This window comes from Zonotrichia leucophrys, chromosome 1A, assembly GCF_028769735.1.
Source record: "Zonotrichia leucophrys gambelii isolate GWCS_2022_RI chromosome 1A, RI_Zleu_2.0, whole genome shotgun sequence".
NCBI classification, from domain to species: Eukaryota; Metazoa; Chordata; class Aves; order Passeriformes; family Passerellidae; genus Zonotrichia; species Zonotrichia leucophrys.
In genome coordinates this window covers 34,697,214-34,717,002 of record NC_088170.1, presented here as the reverse complement: position 1 = coordinate 34,717,002, position 19,789 = coordinate 34,697,214, and the positions used below count along the sequence as shown (strand labels likewise).

The 19,789-nt window shown below is 40.7% G+C and overlaps 1 protein-coding gene across 10 annotated transcripts in view; it reads left to right on the top strand.

Annotated features, from left to right (window-relative positions):
* The window catches only part of ANKS1B (ankyrin repeat and sterile alpha motif domain containing 1B), a 415,189-nt gene that overhangs the window by 366,959 nt on the left and 28,441 nt on the right, over positions 1 to 19,789 (top strand). For 6 of the 10 annotated variants that reach the window (XM_064702134.1, XM_064702132.1, XM_064702136.1 and 3 more), the window contains 3 exons: positions 7,652 to 7,726; positions 12,916 to 13,044; positions 17,217 to 17,288. In XM_064702134.1, coding sequence (XP_064558204.1) covers positions 7,652 to 7,726; positions 12,916 to 13,044; positions 17,217 to 17,288 — 276 coding nt within the window. The remainder of the gene's footprint in view (positions 1 to 7,651; positions 7,727 to 12,915; positions 13,045 to 17,216; positions 17,289 to 19,789) is intronic. The other 4 variants (XM_064702133.1, XM_064702138.1, XM_064702135.1 and 1 more) reach the window with 2 other exon arrangements.

Below are 19,789 nucleotides of genomic sequence, written 5' to 3'. Positions count from 1 at the left end.
GCCTGCAGGGAGGTGCAGGAAGCACCCCTGCCCGTGGCACTCCTTGCCAAGGGAGAGCAGCGGCGGGTGTCCCCTGATGCTGTCACACACCCTGAACCTGTGGCACGGCCCGAGCTGGGACAGGTCTGTCCTCTTGGGGGCCTCTCTGGGGACAGCTCCAGCCTGGAGTGGTGAGTCAGAGTAAGCTTTCTAGGAGGGTGAACCCACTCATGGCCCCTGTGGGGGCACCCCAGAGAGCTGTCATGGAAGGAAGAGATCTTTTAAGATCTGAGAGAGTTGAAAAATTTATTCACAAAGGCTGACAGGAGAAGTTCTTGCCCAGTTCTGCTGAACTCAGACTTGATTTTGAAAGCCTTTCTGGGTGCTTCAGTCACATGGTCTGAGGGTTCTTGCTTTTTTAAATTTTTAGGGTTTTTTCCCTAAATGCAGGATGGCTTCAATGTAAGGTCATTGTAATGGCTGCTCAGTAAGTGTGAAGCAAACCTGTCCTGATTGTTGAGATTCTGCCTTTTAACATTATTTTGTAAGATACAATAATTCATTCCTGGGTTAGGATTGTTATGCAGGGGACAGTCATTTAAATGGATTTACTAAACAGATTCTTTACCTACAGAAGAGGAGAAATGTCATAAAAACAAAAACAAAAAAAAACAGAATTAGCAAAGGCAGGTTTATATTAAAATTGTGAAATAATTTTGCTTCTTTCTGAAATAATACTTTCAACTCAGCAACGTCTTCCAAATCTTCCAAATACTTCACAGATACTAATGCATTTGTATTTCCAGTGCACTGTGGGGCTGTAATTTAAAATCATATGTTCTGTTTTTCAGCTAGGAAAACTGACGTACAGGGATGTTGCAGGTTCAGTAAGATGAGACAGAAAGTTTGAAGGAGCCTAAAATAGTCATCTTTAGTTTTGTAACTTTAAACCACAGTACGACTTATTTTTTTACTTGTTTCCTGTTTGTTTTCTCGTCTCCTCTGCTTTTGAAGGATTTAAATATTACTGTGAATGAGGGCAAATATGCCCAAGAGAATACTGGTGTGTAAAATGAGATTATCTAAGAAGCAGTGAAGAAGGTATAGTTGAAATTACTCATGAAATAACAGAATTCTTTACTAGTTGATTTATGAAGCAATAAATACAGAAATATGGTCATCTACATTCATTCTCTTGTTACTTCTTAGGCTACTTATTTCCTTTTTTTATTACATAAAATAGTTTAAGTTGGGAGGATAAATAGACAGCTATCTAAAAAAAAAAGTAAAATCCAAACAAAATTCTCTAAGGTTCATATTTTAGGTGCATTATACTTTTAATATGGAAAGATGACTGAACTGTGACGACCTTCAATTTAACATCAAAAGAAAAATGCTTAACTACATCTATTGCTGGCAGTTGTATTTGTAATTCACACAGATGCAAGCACCATAGATGGCTGTATCTTGATCTGTACATTTCAGCTCATTTTCTTCCATGGATCCCTTGAGAATTGTGTATTTCATAGAATCATAGACCATCACTGGGTTGGATCATCCAGTTCCCGCCTCCCTGCTCTGAGCAGGGACACCTCCCACTGGAGCAGATTTCTCAAGGCCCCATCCAACATGGCCTTGAACACTTCCATGGATGGGTATCCAACACTTCTCTGGCCAATGGACAAGAAAACTGATAAAGGCATTGTAAGAAGTCTTCTTAACTTCTGTCTGAAAACAGAGAGAGAATTTTTTCAAGAATGTTGCAGAAGCTAATATTTTAGAACTGAATTCATGTGAGGTGGATCATACCTACAAGCTGCTTCAGCAAATGGAATTGAGGAAGCCTCTTCTGTATTCAGCATTAATGATCCAAACTTTAGCTGTTAATAGCACACCAGGAAAAGGAAAAATGTTCTTTACTAATTTACTGCTTTTCACACTCGCTTTTGTGAACTAGAAGGTCTACATTGAAAAGATTTTATGAAAACTGAATTTTAATACCTAACATTTACATTTTTTATCTGCTGGAAAAAAAGCTGTGCTTAGAGTTTTGGGTGCTTTTCTGAAAGAGCGTTTTTGTTGTTTGGAGGTACTTTTTTTGCAGAAAGGTTGATACCTGTAGTCTGATAAACTTCAATGGTGTTTGTCCAGAAGTTTGTATCCTCTCTGCAAGGCTAAGAGGCTGGGATACACTGGAAGCTGGCAGCACCAGCAGAAAGGGTATTGTCAATGACAAGGAGCTCACCCATCACCCACTTCTTGCCTGCAACAGAGCCAGCCCTAGGGGCCCAGTTGTTGCCTGGAAATTTTCATGTAAAGTATTTTCAGGAGCAGCAGAAGAAATACACTGCTGCACAGTGTGTAATTCTTCTAATAAGAAGTGATATTTTGAGTTTCTGCTTCTCTAAAAGAAATACAAATTTCAAATTTCACTCTAAATCTCTGAAGATTTTTTTTTTTTTTTTGGGAAGGAAAATTTGCAGTTATTTCTGCTAGTAAGGCAAGCTCTTCCCAGAGCTTTGAGAACATTCAAGGATGCAGCACCTACTTTTATTAAACAACTGAGGTTTTTCATTATGGGAGAAGTAAATTCAACAACGGGCCACCGAGATGGTTGGGACCTGAAGCAGTTGCCCTCTGAGGAGAGTCTGATCAACCAGGGCTGGCTGGAGAACACGTGGCTTTGGGTACTAAAACTGAAAGAGCACTCTGGGCACCACAAGGAGCTTACTCTCCATATGGACAGGAAAGCAGGGGGACAGGTTGTTCACAGAGTCTGTCCTTGCAGTTTTTAAGACATGACAGGATGAAGCCCAGAGAAATCTGGTCTCATCTCACTGCTGCTCCTGCTTTGAGCTGCAGTTGGAGTGGAGCTTTCCTGAGCTTCCTTGCAGCATGAATTATCCTGTGATTTATATCCTTATTCTTCTGAAAGACTGCTCTATCTAATTTGAAGTATACTGAAACTTTCAGATCTTTTTTGACGTCCCCTAACCTAAATCACTTTGCTAATTTATTTGCTGTTGTATTTCTCTGTGTAATCCTACTAAATTTCATCTGACTGATCTGTAGGTCATCAGACCTGTTTTCAGTTCTTACCCCATTCTGAGAAGTCCCTCACTTCAGGATCCTCCTTAGAGAGCACTGGCACTCCTCCAAGCCACAGCATGGAGCAGGTCCCTGCAGATTGCCTCAACATGTTCAGTCCATTTGTGCTTAAATACCAATAATCATCCTCGAAACATGCTGCATCAGGAGTGTCCAAGTCTTGCTGTACTTCTCCTTGCTGCTGCTAATTTAATTGGCCAGTTTTCCAACACAGGAAGGAAATGTGATCTGAGATGATTCATACTGAAGGACCTCATTGTGAACATCTTGAATTTTTCTTGGTGCATAGAAACTGTCTTGGTAGCACATGGAGGCAATATTACACTTTTTCTTTGTTATTCTCAATAATGTATGCATAGATATAAATATACACGTGCATAAATATATTCCTGAGTGTTTATCTCAGATGGCCAGGAGTGATGCCAGAAGGTCATGAAAACCAGGGGATGGTGACTGGATTTTTAAACTTTTCTAGTCACTTACTGGTCCCTGCAGTGAGGTTGGCTATAACCTTCTGAACCTTCCTTTTCTCCCATCTTAAATACTCTTTTAGCCCTTCTTTGGTCCTTTAGTATCTTCTGTGACTTTTCAAGGATAGTTACTCCTAATCTAGGTAAATCTTTAACATCTCCTAACTTGCCATTGAGTGAAACTCATTGAGCTGTCATGAATACATTTGGACTGCCTTCCACCTGGCTCCTGCTGCTCCTGAGTGTACTGTCCAGGTATTCTTTACTGCCACTTTCCTCTCCTTAGAAAGCATGTGATTTCTATGATCAGTCTTGTAGTTTCTTTCTTTCTTCAGATTATCAGCCATGTTTTCCTGGTCTATAAGGAGGAAGCCTAAAGTTTTCCCTGGATAATTCTTTTCACCCTTCCTTTGCCCCTCCTGCTTGTCAGAGTTGTGTCCCACTGTGACTAGACAGGGCAACCTTTTATGCATGGGACACCACAAAAAGGATATGATAGCAGAATCTTGCTGTGACCCTACTTGTGAGCATTTATCTTTTGGGAAGTATTAAGATAATGGCACATTTGATACTAATCAGGCAATAGATGATGCTATTGTTTTGCTCTTCTTTGCCATATTACTTAGGAAAATGCTCTTTCTTAAACTCTTTCACAGAACCTCTGTGTCAGTGGTATTGGGTGCCCAAGTGTATTTGTGTTTACTGTGGTGGGAGTGTATGCACAGAGTGAATTCTTTAGGGCTTTATTGAGAGCATATGTTTTGGGAGCTGAAAGTTGCGAGTGTTTGAAGCCTAATCCTCATTCCTCTTTCTACTGCCTATTTTTTGGCCTCTGATATTCACTTAACCTTTTTCCTTGCCTTGGTTCCTTCCCCTCCACCACAGGGATATGCAACTTTAGGTACTTTTCCTGGGTATTTCGTTAAAAATTTTAAGTACTTTGAAGATATAAACTATGTATATAGTAAATGCTAAATATTTCTACAATGGTGCAAGGAAAAGGTTGATTTCTGAATTTGAATTCATTACCATCCATAAATTAATGTTCCATCTGCACTGCATTTCAGTACCTTAGTCATTCAAACATTAATGAAAGCAAAACTGAGTAATGAGTTTTGCACTGCTGTCCTCCTGACTGGGCACTTGTGGAGTTGTGGGAAATTCTCAGTCTCTGCTGGTCTGCTTGATTTGTTGTGCATTGTATTTAAAAATTTTTTCCCTTAAGTCTAAATCCTTCAAACCTGTAATTCTGAAGGTAAATTTTTTTGTTGGGGGAATTTCACTTGAACAGTTCTTGAAGCAGAGACTTGCGCACTACTTTCCATTTGGGAGAAGATGGGCTGGGGAGGGAGGGGCCGGATGGATACCACTGACATGTGTAAGAGAGATTCATTCACTGCCCTGTTTTTAAATGGAGCACCTTGAGGCCTGAGCACACACGTGCTGCAGGGCTCCCTGTCCCTGACTTAGCACTGGGGCAGCTGAAGGACTGAGCCCCATCCCAGTCCCTAAAGGCAAGTCCTTGAGAGGGGCAGCATTTAAGAGCACACTTTTGTCTCAAGAATATCATGGTGCTGAGAAGTGGCTGCATGTCTGATTTTCGGCTGTTTGGATGGCCTGGAAAGGCCCAGGGTGGCCTTGGGGCAGCCCGCGCTTCAAGGACGAGAAGAGGCTTCAAATCTTTTCTCGGTCTCGGTGTTTATTAATTGCTTATTTAAAAGATTTTCTCTCGGCCCGACAGAGGTCTGCTCAGCAGCCAGCCATGAGCACACTCCTTGCCCTCCGGGGCGGTCTCCTATCTTTATACTCAAAGTTACGTATACAATATTTATCATTTTTCTCCAATACCTTTTGCCTTTATTAACTAGTGCACTTTTAGTAATGACTAATCTCAAAGTGCCACCATCACCACAGAAGATGGAGGAGAAGAAGAAGAAGAGGAAGGACAGGACACGCCCCAATTCTTCCATCTTACTTCTCTAAACCCCCCTGTACAGAAATCTTAAACTTTGTGTTTTACTCTCTAATTAACTTATCCCTTCACCGTTCACTCTGGTGAAATCCTCTTATCTTCATACAAGTGTCGTCTCCTGTGTAGGATCAAAGTCCAGCCACCAGACACTTCTGGCAACATTCCAGGACTCCCGAGCCCCCCAAGGGTGGTTTCGGTGACTCGGCACCTCAGTCCTGAGGTGCTGAGATCCCACAGCTGCACAGTGTGGCAGCATCATGGCAACCCCTTGCCAGTGCTGGGGGGAAGTCAAACATCTGCCAGCTTGCAGTATCCTGCTGCATCCCCTCCTGCTTTTGGTACCTCGGTGTGTACAAATAGCAGTGCCGTCGGTTTTCTTCACTACCTTGATGACCAGATGTTTGGGCATGCTGCACCAGCATGGAAATGCTTTCTCTTTACTCTTCTCTTGCAAAGCAGAGGCACAATCTTCTGCCATGGATTCCTGTTCAGGAATCTTCCCCACCTGAGGCAAACAGATATAGGCATCACAGTGAACAGTATGGCCAGAACATCCAGAAGTCAGTTTTCTTGACATACACAGAAAAAGTCATTGGTAGCCACTACTGCAGTGTCCTAAGGATGGCACAGCAGAAGAAGCAGCAGCAGTGTTTTGCTGCTGATCTTGCACTGAGACTATGTGTTCATCACATGTAGGAGGACTAGTTTGTAGCAAGTTGCAGGGGATGAGGTAGAAGACTGAAAAGTCAAAGTTTTAATCAGCTAATGCTATCAAAATGTAGAGCCCTGCACATCTGGAAAGAAAAGCAAAGAACTTTGAAAACAAGATGAGGGAGGTGGAATTAACCACATCTGTGAAAGTATTAAAATGATTGAAGCTGAAGGAAGGGTTGTGTGCTCATGCATTTCAGATGATGAAGGAAATAAGGGACAATTAACAACATTAGACAGCCACCAGGCTGTCTGGCAGCACTCTGTAGTCAGTCCAGAGGATGCCAGGCTTCCCTGACAGTATATAGAGGTGGTAGCTTGTTCTGTCACCAGCCAGGGTGCAGGCTACAAAAGGTAAGAGCATATTTTAAGAAGACTTGCACTGCTTCGGGTTGATTTGAGCATTAGTGCTAAATTCCTGCTGCTGCTGACAAAAACCAGCAATGCACATTCTTGATATTGTTAAATTACTGAAATATTAATTGCTATCTCTTCTGGATGCTGCAGTTGCATTTTTCATGTCTGTTTATTGCCTTTTGTTGCTGCCTGCTGAAGATAGCGTGGGCAGATCCTATGTCTGATGCTTTGTTTTAGTTGCCTGGCTACTGTAAAATGTTGTCTTAGCTTTTGCTGAGGTGCCACAGATGTTTTATTGATGGTTGTCCAAACAAGGAAATATATAAAAGATGCTGGTGAATGCTGTGCTTGCCTAGTTCTGCTGCTTTTGCTAGAGATGCTACAATATGCTTACTTTGCTTTGCTACTACAGATTCTCTGTACGATAATGTAGAGGGTAGGCTGAAACCTTTCGTCTACACACTGGGGTCATGGTCAGTGCCAAAGGTAATACTATCTGTATCTTAGTATGCAAAGGGACTGTTGTTGGAAGGAGATGGTGGGCAGCTGCTTCACTAAATTGCAATGCATTCATTTCTGGTAATTGTTATAAAGAAAATGTATTTTTCCTGTTAATCATGTTGCCAGATTTTCCCCTTATTTTCTCCCTGTGAATGTCTCCAACAGAGAGAGTTTTAAGTCTCAAAACTTGCTTGGGATGTTGACTTCAAACTTCTTCCCTGCCAAAAACTGAAAGTAACCAATATTTCTTCTGCTCTAGGCAGTTTCTATTTATGCTTGCATAACTTTATCTCTGCATCATTAGCGCTTCTGACTAAATTGTTTTCTTGTACTTACAGTCTGAAACCTCTTCTAAAGTCTCTGAATAAGCTATGTCTCTTTTCTGTCAGTCCAAAAATATTTTGTCAGCCAATAAATAATAGAATTACTTTTTACAACTGTTTTACTTCCTTCTTTAGTGTTATTGCAAGCCTTTTCCTAATTATTCTTGCCTTTTGGCAGTTGCAGTGCATTAATATTTACAAGATGAGATACAGTTTTCTGTTTATATTAGCAGTCTTCGGTCTGTGAGATCTGGACCAACCAGAATGCAGGATATCCTTTCTCCTCGATCCATCAGGTCCATAATGTAAGATACAGCGATGAATGGCTGTGTTGTCCCTCTCTGTGCAGGATGTGCAGTCTGTTGCCGTGCTGTTATCTCGGGTGTCGTGTCGCTGAAATGAGGAGCAGTCCGTACCTCGTGGGCCCCGTGCGGGGCCGTGTGTGCGCGCGTCTGTCCGTCCGTGTGTCCTGCCGTGTGGTTGCCGTGTGTCGGCCCCGTGTGTGCGTGCAAGTGGGACGGGGGCACCGCCAGCACCCGGGGCAGCTTTGGATTCTGTTCCTCATGTTTCTGTTGGCTCCCTCTTCCAAAGCGGGAAACCGTGTAAACAGCTCGGTTTGCACAGTTTGGCCCCGCCGTGTGTCCTGCTGCTCTCCCCGTGTCGCTCCGGAGGCCTTGCCCAGCTGAGGTTGCGCACTGCCTTGGCAGAGGCACTTTGGGGGAGTTGGACTCATGGTGCCCCGAGTTTTTGTCACTTCTGTGGCAGTCACGAGCGCTGTGCACGTGAGAGCAAACCTGGTGATCCGCACTGCAGCGTGGTAAGGACGGCAGCCACTTGTTCAGCAGAGTACTCGAGAGCAGCTGTACATTTCTCCTCATTCTGTCATGCCTCCTTGGAACATTTCTGCTAGACAGGGGTCATTTTGGCCACCGAGCATCAGAAGTGTTTTAAATCTGAAGTACACCATGAACCTGTTTCCATTATTTCAATGCCAAACACTTTAGGAGCTAAAAAAGATTGTCTTCCTCTAGGAATTAAAACCCAAGCAAATAATGAGGATTTGACTGGTCTGCAGAACATTTTTAACATTTTTACAGGAAAGAATTATAAATTTTTCAGCCAGAACTGTTTTATCCATGTGTGCTCCAATTTGTTGTTGTCATGGTGACTAATACACGTTACCATAACCAGGCATAAGGCTTAACAGGTGAAAACTTATAAGATGTGCTCCTTGTTAAAAATAACTACATTCAAACCACTCAAAACCAGGCCTTTTTGGCTTTTTCTTCCACTTAGCACGGAGGTTTTTTAACGTGACATTTTTATAAAAAGACGAGGGAGGTGTTAGATTTTTATAGATTTATTGAGGTTACTTCTTATCTGAAACTATCTCTGCATCCAGGTGCCTTTAATATGAGTCAAATACACTTCTCAGAGAATGGAAGAGATAGGAAAATGTGCAGCAATTGTAGAAAAAATTGTAGGGAAAATAATAGCTGTAGTCTGCTTCTCTAGCTCATTTGACTTCAAGCATCCAACCCTTTCCAGAGCACTGAGAACTGCGTATCTGCCCATTTTTGGGGTTAGAAAACACTGCAAGAGCACAAGGTATTGGTCTCCAAGGCTGTTAAAAGTTGTCATTGCAAAAGGATTGAATCCTTACCACTCTGACACCTGCCTTGAGACCATTTTCTGATTATAAATAATTTACCTGCAAAATGTAGAGCAAAAGATCTTCTTTTTCAAGTTAGCTGAGGCCAAAGAGAGGAAAGATGCTGGTTAAAGTCATAGGGAGGTTAGAATACTAAACCACAGGCAGTACAGAAAAATCCATGTGATAAATTGCACAGCTGTCTGATGAGCTGTAAAGTTAGATGAGGAAGAAATTATCTCTTGCCTTTCTACTTCATCAGAGAGATAAATATCTCCATTCGTATATTGTGTCATAAAAAATACATAAGCTTAAATGTTTGATTATTTCTTATAATTGCAAATTAAATATTCAAACCAGAAAATCCTTATCCTATCATATCTATTTTTAAAACTTAAATCAAACATTATAGTTGGTCTTGCACTGCAATTTATTAACATTTCTGTACTGTTTGAAAAGTGTATGAGGTGCTTATGAAAGAGTTGAATCTCAATATATCACCCCTAAATTGTTCCACATCAACTCCTCAGATTTAGCACTATTAGTAATTAATATTTTTCCACCCTGACTTGAGCCTTGTGATTTCAAGTCTTCTCTAGGTCAAAGATGTTCCTGTTTTGTATTTTACATGATGTTAGCTGTCATCACCACATCCTAAATCTCAGAATTTCACTACCTGACTAGAGCCAGTCAGCTGAGAAACTCCCTTTACTCTTGGTGAGGTTTTTAGACACAGATTTATGAATGTATTTAGCTCTCTAAATCTTGTTTAAAAGCGTTTCTTCCCTAAATTTAAAAAAAATTAGAAAAAGAAAAGAGGAAAGGAAAGGAAATTGCATAGGGAATATGTAATAGGAATTACACTTCTAAACATCTTCATGGATCTGGGCCTTGGAGACTACCCTGTTACAACTCAGTCTAAATAGGTTATGAATACTAACAGTAGTACTGTTTAAAAGTCTAAGGAGTTTGGTAAGAAACAAAAGGAAAGGAAACCAGGAGCCACTTCTGCTGAACATTAAAAAAAACACCAATGATACAGCTGTAAAAGACAATTTTGCCTATGTATAATATCTTCTCCATCCATCATAATAATCTATATGTGTTTAATCTTATAAACTTTTCTTAGTAGCTGCTTCCTCTACAAGACACATGGAAGTGCATGAAAGGCCTCCAGGGGCTGTGGTCTGTCAGGAACAGCAGAAATCCTGAATGTCTGCATTCCCCTAACCTCAGCTCTATTGCATGTTTAGAACATCCTAGAGATATGTATAGCAATCTTGGCAAGTCTGTTTTGTCTAATTTAAAAGGAGTAGGTAGTAAGATGATTGTATTTATAGAGCATTCAATGGATACAAACATGGTCTCCACATGGTCTCGCTCTAAGTGTCTCATACACAAGTTTCATTAGCCTGGTTGAAGATTATTTCTCATTTCTTCATAAAATTGAGCCAAAACAAGAGGTAATCATTGTTCCCCTTTTTCTGTCCTTTATTTAGAGGCAGAAAAAATGCAGTTCTCCGTACTTTTCATGCTTAATGTGCAAAAGGGAAACAAACTGTAAAATTATGTACTCGCTTTACTCCTTATGTACCCTGCTTAATTTGCCAGTGCTGTCCCTCTCCTGCCTGTGAGGGAAGCCACCTGCTGGGCAGTGCAACAGAAGGGTTTGGAGCACTAGCCCTGGTCACTTGTTCAGTAGGATTTCTGCTCCTGCCTCATGGCCATCCCTGTGCGTCCTTGGCAGAGAAACTGATGGTCAGAAGATGCACTTTTGTAGCTTTTCTGTACTTAATTTCCTCCCTGTCCACATAGGAACCTTTTGCTAAATGGCCAGGATGTACCTCCTGAGCTCTGCTTCCCTACACAGAACATGCAGGAGTGTGTCTTTATTAGGGGGAAAAAGAAGAACTAAATCAAGTGGTCTGTTAGCCGTGGCCTTGAACAGTTCGTAAGAGGCAGCCGAGTGTACTGTGAGAATTTGTGATGGGTGCAATCCATCTTCTCTTGTTGTGAAAGACAGACTCCACTAATAAGGATGCAGATCCTTGCCCCTTGTAATATGATGGAAATCTTATTTTATGAGAAGAGCTGCCTGGTAAGGAAATCAAATTCCTCCTTCAGATTAAATAAGATAGAAATTTTTTATGCATTAGTGGCCAGAAGGATTCACTTTTGTGGATACAAACTGCCAAAAATTGGAGCAATTGCTCCTGCTGCTTTCCTTTCAACATCTCATGCTGAAGTCATATCCATGGCATATAAGCAACTTAACTAGGCAAAACAGAAGTTACACTACTGTGTAATTGGTAGATTTGCTAATGGTGCCAACAGTAACTAACTAGGTTTGACTTGTTTTATGATGTTCTCTTGCTTGAAGTTGCCATGTTGGCAGGGTAATGTTGATGTTTCCAGATTTATCTCTTGCTTTTCATTGCAGAGCTGTGCAAATGTGTGTCATTTTGTTATTTTGTGACACATGAAATGATGTACTTGTTTTGTTTACTCTGTCCTGACTTAATTAGTAAGATGTGATAGATTGCAAGACTTTGAATGTCTTCAATAAGATTTTTTCATGTGTTTTTGATGCTTAACTTCTTTTTGCTGTAAAAGTCTGAACTTCTATCCATGTTCTGTGTGAAATGCTGATAACAATTCCTTGTCAGTTTCAACGTGTATTTTAACAACATGACATATATAGAAAATACACAGAGAGAAGTGCAGGTAAAGAAAGAAGTAGCATAATCCAAACCGAAATTATCATATAGGAAAGGGTAAAGTAGTTTGAGAGAGAAGAATGGGCTGGAGAAGAAGGAAGATCAGGAAGGACAAGTGTAATTGCAGAAAGACGGAGTTGTGAGAAGAGGGGATTTGCGAGGCAATCCAGACCAGATGGGATAGAAGTGAGAGTGGTGGCAAAGGGAAGAGGGCTTAGGAAGAGGAGAAGTCCATGCATCGGTCTTTTTTGGTTAAAGCGAGCTCATGCATGGACCTGCAGGGTAGAAGGAGCCCCTAAGGAGAGGTCAGTTCAGGTCCTATGGAGCCATGACCCAAAATACACAATGGCAAGTGAGACCCAGACCAGCACTGCCAGGCTGGGGACATTCCTGCACTGATGCCTGCATTGGCTCTTCTGGAGGGAAGAAAAGTGTGCTGCCAAGGGATGTGGCAGCAAACTGCACTCCTGTGTTCTCTGAGGGCTTTGAGGAAAGAGGGGAGAGCGCAGCTCAGAAAGGCAATCTCCTATATCAATGGGAATGGTGAATGTGGAAGGACAATGTTAGTACCTCCACAATGAGGCATCAAGAGAAGGTGATCAAAGTAAATATTCATCAAGAGATTAAAGAATGCCTCGTGTGTTTGAAGAATGCATAATAAGTCTTCAGATCAAAGCAAAGTCTGTGTTATTTAGCCATTTAGGAAAGTTAGTTATTGGTTATATGAGCCGGATAATGGAAGGCATATTAACTGTGCAGAAAATCTTGTAAAACACATAGCAGAATTTGTGAAAGGCATTTTTGTGCATCTCATGATTTTTTCAAGTGCTCTCATCCTCATATATGTATTGTAAACACTTGTTTTTAAGGAACATTTCCGGTGCCTAATGATTTTATTCTCAAAGCAAAGAGATTTAATTAAAGCCTCATTAAACACTACAGTAGATGACTTTGGATTATAAATTAAATCACGAAAAATGTTGTAGGAGTTGTGTTCCCTTATTTTAGTAACATGTCTCTGTGTGTAGAAAATAAATCCTTGTTAATTGAGCACAACAGTGGAGGGCTACTTTACAGTGAATTTTCCTGTACATACTCTTACATCTTGAACAACTGTGATTTTCAGACAGGAGACTGGGGAGAGCCTTCAATTACCTTACGACCTCCAAATGAAGCCACAGCATCAACGCCTGTACAATATTGGCAACATCATCCAGAGAAACTCATCTTCCAGTCATGCGATTATAAAGCCTTTGTAAGTGTCAATAAATTTAGTGCTTTGATTTGGGGTAGATACATTAAACTTGGATTTTGATTGGCTGTTGTGTTTTACTTTCATTTACAATATTTTTTCCATAATTTTTAGAGAGACAGGTCACTACTTCTGAAATACTGTAATTGTAATAAATGAGAAACAAGGATGCACAGTACTTTTTTGATATGAATTGTGTGATGCATTGCAGTCCATGTGGCATTAGTGTTAGAGAAAGGGCACTGTGAGTAAGTGGCTGAGTGTTGTTGAAGTGACAGTGAGAGCAAGGACCCCTACTTTTCATTTCTTACAAATCCCTGTTCTGTAGTTATGGAAGAATAATAAAACATACCTACCTCATACCTACCTTGATGCTGTGTGCACAGCAGTTAAAGTGTTACCTCACCTGAGTTTTATACAGGTGTTTTGGGGAAAAGAAATAGAGAAAAAGGAGGTGAAGGTCCCACCCTCAATAGACAAAAAGGAAGTGAGGGTCCTGAGTGTTTTTCATCTGTGGAACAAGGGCACATTCAGACCTCTCCCAGCCTGATGGCTACTTGAAGTACCAGTAACAGTCAATTCCATCAGGGCAAAAATACTTATTTTTACTTCCATGTGGCTGCAGGCAGTTACCACTTCCCATCCCTGGAGAAATAGAGCTTCCCTCTACAACTAAAGACAATTAGTCTTCTCTGGCTGTTATAAATGTTTGTGGAGGAGAGAAAGGTCTCCTGCAGTACAGAGAGTCATTGGAAGGTGGTTTTTTTAATGAAAAACAGTTTTCTGAAATCTTGAGTTTCCTGTCAACAGGGTGGGGGGCTGGAGCTTCTGGGGAGCTGAAGAGGTATCTCAGCCCACCTTTTTAAATGCTTGCATTTCCCGTTCTGACTTTGCTGGAAAGCATTGTTGAAGCTGCTGAAGGTGCCTGCCAGCCCCCTCTGTGTCCTCTCTGGAGGTGGCCACCTTATGGCTGGCTTATGGACAAAGGAAAGGGCTCCGTTGCAGAGTTTAGGACAATAGCTGGGGGTTAACTGCTGGTCCAGGACGTGGGGTTGAGATCCTGTTCACTTCAAGGGCCTTGGATGCTTTTTTGGATAATGCTCCATTCACTAAATAATGCTGCATTTTAGCGAACAGTTGGATTGGATTTAAAGCATATCTGGGAAGGTAGGAATTAGAGACTAAAAGCAGGTGAGACAGAGCCTGGCTGCCTCTGAGGAGGGGCAGAAGGAGTGTTACAGACCTGTCTTTCTGGAGCACATCCGTGTCTTCCACTGGACCTTCATGGGGTTAAAAATTGCCATGCATGCAGTGATCATCCCTGGACAGTACTAGAACCTCTGTCTTCCTCAGCATGATGGCCAAGGACCTTCTCACCTGCTCTGTCTTGTTCTTCTACTATTCAAAACCTCCTTGCTCGCCTCAGATTGAAAAGGAAAGTTAGCAACTTCTAGTTCTTTAAATATTGTTCATAGTTTTCAGTGAAGTGAAAATGTCTATCTCAAATGCCCTTTCTCTTTTTTTTTTGTATGATCTAGCAGTAAATTCATAATCTAATGTAACCTCTGTAGTAGATTGGAAGATGGATCATTAAAGAAATGAGGTTGGAATGACCAGGAATATCCAAGTTAGTCGTGATTAAGGAAAGACCTACCTTTCCTAAGGACCATGTGCCACCCCTTTTTATCAGCTCCTTGAGCTGTACTGACCTCAGCTTTAAGTTATAATTGGGGTAGCTTTCACTCTATGCCACATCAATCAGTTAAACTGTTGGATGTTCTCTCTATTGCTCCCACATGCCCTGGGTGTTTGAGAAGGACTGTTTCCAAAAGCATGGAAAGTCAAAAGGAAGCAAAATTTCTTCCAAGAGTTTTGAATTTTTCTGACATCTAAATTGGATGGTACTGCTGTGATTTGTGTGTCTATTCCACATTCCATCTTGGGAAGCATTTCTGAATGTTTTCAGCTGAGGTTTTTGCTGCTGTGCAGATGGGACAGGTGCTCTCCTTCTCTTCTCTTTTTTCCTCTTCTGCCTTAAGCAAAAAACACTGCTTTTTTTACCCAGGTGCCTGACCAACTAGTAGCTTTCAAGGAAAAACCAATTTGTTTTACTGTAGTCTCTAGAAAAATGAGAGGGGAAAAAAAAACCAACCCCCAAAGCAAAACAAAAAACACTCAACCAACCAAAAAACTGAAGACATTAATTGCAACCTACCCAGAGAAGGCTAAAGATTCCAGATGTGTCAGACAGCAGGATTCAGAGAAAAACACAGTTAAGTTCAATATGGTTTTGTTTACTCCTCTAATTTCAGAGTTTGCTTTAAATATGTTGTTTTTCTTCAAGGGCAACATCAAACTGTCCCATCAAATTAATGCCCAAAGCCCTATTCACATCATCAGCACGGCCCCAGCTGGACTCACAGCTGCTCAGTTTATGAATCTTTCACATCTGCAGTCCTCTAGGAATGCCCTTCATTCATTCCTTTATGCTTGTGCTTTTCTGGTAGTGTTGATGTTGCTCACTGGCCCATTTATAATGCCCTATAAAGTGTTTCTCACTAATTGCTGTGTTGGCTACTGTCTACATTGAAATATTTATGCATTTTCTTGCAGGTCAGAGACTCCTGCTGTACACAGTGTAAACTGAAGGCTTTAAAGAAAAGATCTCAGTTTAGGTCAGGAGACCAGAGAACTGAACCAGTACACTTTGTGTTCAGTTCCAGCTTGCTTCATCTGTAACTGAAGTTCATTTTGATAGGTTCTTGTCTAAGCTGAAGCTGGTTCACCATCTGATTCGGTCAGTTTAGGCTGTTTCCAAGAGGTGACATTCTGGTAGAGTGAGACAGGTCAGCAGTGGTGGGTTGCAGCATCCTCTGGAAAATGCTTTCCACAGTGCTTTCTCTCCTCCTGCAGCCTACCTACCATACTCTCACAGTGTATCTTCTACTCCATGTTGCTCACTTAGAACTGGAGACTCAGGAGAAGCTGTGGCCTTGTGCTGCAGTGAGAATACAGAGAGAGATTCCTCTGTGCCTGGGGAAGAGCAGGTGAGAATACAGAGAGAGATTCCTCTGTGCCTGGGGAAGAGCAGGTGAGAGGGGCCTTGCTGTGCTCTGTGCTCAGTTAAGCCAGACTTGCATGCAACATCATGCAGAAATTCAGCAATGTCCCATTCACACAGAGCTCTAAGGGCACACACCCACCCACAGGTATGCAGGCCTGTGGCACCTGCAGGAGAAATGGAGAGCATGGTGTGGCTTTGGTTCAGCCCAGGTTGCCATAGCAAGACCCCTCTGTGCTGGGTGGGAATGGCAGGGATGGTGCAGCAGCTCCATGCCTGGAGGAGCAGCGCCATTCAGGCACGGTGCAGGGGGTGCTCAGGGGAGCAGAGGCTGCTGCCAGGCTGCAGGAGGGGTCAGCCTGGCTGTGCCAACCAGTGACACAACCAGTGACACAGTGAGGGAGAGCCTGCAGCACAGGGCTGTGTCACTGGGGCCTGCCTGCCTTGCTAGCCCTGCAGATGAGCAGGCCTCTCCCAGGGTTTCTCACAGGGAGCTGAGCCAGGACACAGCACCCTGCGGCCTCCTCTCACAGCCTCCTCCAGATCACTGAGGGCTTCAAAATAAGTTCAGGGGCAGCCTTTCCTTAGGAAGAAATAATGGTTTAAGCCAGTTATAGTGCAGATTTATTGTCTCTCTTTGCTGACATTGGGTTCTATTTGCACATAAATTAGTTCCACATTGAGTACACTGAGGTTAAGACCACTGCTGGCCTTCGCATCCATGTGACTGCACACATAACAATAGGAGTTTGGCAGATGGCAGCTAAAAAAAGCAAATTCTCCATTTTATAATCAAATGTGGTTTTTAAGATGGAATCTGTATTATTTGTTTGTTGTTTCGGTAACTAAAATGATAACGTAGAAGACTTTCAGATATTGTTTCAAATGCTCCAGGTGATTCAATACACTTGTTGCTGTGCATTCTTGTTTCGTGGGTTGATTAACATATTAGTTTAAATGATTTTTCAAAGAACTGCAGAGTAAGGAAGATCTAAAGCAATATGTTAAATTGATTGCTAGCACTATGTTTTTTAAAGCTTTTTAGTGCATTTCTGCGGCTGTTTGTTGGTTCTGGGATTTCAGTTAATCTAAGTTAAATGGATTTCTGTTCTAGTATTTAGGTTCTATGCTGGTAAAAGAGTTAAGAGGCACAGAGTCAACACAGGATGCATGTGCAAAGATGAGGGTAAGTTTGTAAACCTACTCTTTCTCTATTGTAATAGTATTAAATAACTGTGAATGCTTGTACTGTAACCTTTTTGCTTTTGTAATGTACTGTTACCCATTTCCTTTCCTTGCTTTTACATTGATATTCAATAGGAAATCTATTCTGTTTTATATCTTAACTTGAAGTAATACCAAAGTTTAAAGATAATTTTTTATTTTGCATGTTGTATCTAACAAAAAACCCCAAATGTTTGTGTTATGTTTCTCATGAATCTTTGAGCATGTTTCAAAGTACTGTCCACACAATTTAGCCTGCCCATATCCAATTGTTTTATAAACAGAATTTATAGCTTTTATATGATAATCTAGATTGAATTTTAAATGTTAAATATGTAGTAGTAAATATTTAACATGTTACCAAGCATATTGGTTTTTACATATAGTCTAATCCAACAGTTACATAATCCTATGGATAATTTTTACTTACATGAGTATTTCCTTTAATTGTTAGTTACTTATATACTTTTTGATTAAAGGATGAAATGGAGTCGAACTCACTTTCATCTCATGGTGGAAAAGAAACTAGGTTTCCTTCAGACTATTAAGAATATGTTTTTCTGTGGCTCTTTGGCCTGATACCGGTTTGTAGAAAATTACAGTAGTCTATCTACAAGAAACATTGCTGCTGGAAATGCAAAACAAGCCACAGTCTGATTTATTCCCAGCTGTAGTTGTAATAAGAACACACCTGTTCCCAGCAATGGTGAGAATATCATGGCTGGCATGATTAATTAATGAAGAAAATAATTGTTTGCTAATCTACCAAACGTGTACAATTTCCTAGATGAATGAGCAAAATCTTTTTTTCTGTGTATCATGAGTCTCCTATGGAAGATATCTCTGAGCACAAGAGGTGACATTCAGACCAGAAAGCAGGAAGATGTGTAAAATTCATGCAATCAGACAACCATTTCCTGCTGGTTACATGTGCAGCACACAGACTTGCATACAAGCTGGTTTAGCTAAGGGCTAGCAGTAATTCACAATTATAGATTGCCTGAAGATCTGAGGCTTTTCAGCTAATTACATGCTAATCATTTCTTACCTGGGCTTAAACTCCTCTGGAAAAAAACCCAACAATTTGACACAGAGGGATCTACAATCACATACACGTGTTCTGGGGAATTAATAGAGGCTCTAGGCATGCCATCTTCCAATCCAGTTTTCAAACTGTCAGGCTTAGCAGTTTGATTCTTTAGGCATATGCATGTTCAGAAATTAGGGCAGAATTTGGCACTATAGTAGTATATGACAACTTCAGTAAGTTTTCTGACTGAACTAGGAGACTTAACATCAAAAAAGGCACTCCAAATAATTTATAGGCATTTTAATATATATTTCTATAAGTAATAACTTTGGCCAATTAAAATTATACAACTGGAAAAACTAAGTGTTTGAAAACAGATTTAATTTAAAATACACATTTCCTATATAAATAGTCCAGTTGCACTAGTTTTCTATAGTGCCATACAGGACACTTATATAATACAGTGGTGGGGTTTTATGTACATTTGTTTTTTACATTCTCTTTTGAAAAAATTGTTCTGTGAGAGTGTTTATTTTATGGTTTGAGGGTTTTTTCATTGCAAAGATATTTGAATAAAGCAGTTTTTAATCAGGATTTCATCTGTTCTTTCTGTGTATCCTTTTAATCATGTTCCTATTCAAGTCAAAAGCAAAAATGTTTGACTTAATGGGAACAAATTATTACTTTAGCCTGTTTCCCAGTGAGAAAAATGTATATTTTTCCAAAACTTTCTCCCTCTGGATGTCTCCTGAAAGTTGTTATCAGTGAATTGGGAGTCCAGGTTGTCCAAAGTCATCCTGAAATTTTGCTGTGATGTTCATTACTGTGTTTAAGTAACCTTGGGTTGTCATTGAAAAGCTGGTTTCTGTTATAGCTACATTTTACTTGAAATGTATTGAAAGGTACATTTCACTTACAAGAAAGAGAAGTGAAAAGCTGGTTGTATTATTTGTCTGGCTCTCAGGTACTGAAATCTTTACACTTGTCCAGTGTCTCTAGAAGCAGCAAGACCTTTACATAGGGTTTACTATTGTGAAAGAACAACATTTTTTTAATTCGGATATTTTATTTGTTATTCCATGCACATATTGCAAGACTACAGGCTGCTGCAATCTGAAACATGTTGGATATGGGGATTTATATGTCAAATATAAACTCGTACCAGGTGGAGGTCACTCCCCACAATTTTTTTAATCTTTCTGGACTCAGCCACATAGTGAATTTATGGAGAATGTATGCAATTAGGTACCTAATTTTTGTGTCAATGTGGCTTTTGATTGTCCACCTTTAACCTAATGCTGCTCTCAAAAGCATTGACATTCACTGGATGTCTTGCAGTCAGCAGGTGCACAAGGATGAAAGAAGTGTATCAGTGAAAAAAAATCTTGATCTTCCTTAATCATTTATAAATACAAAGAAACAACAAAAATGAA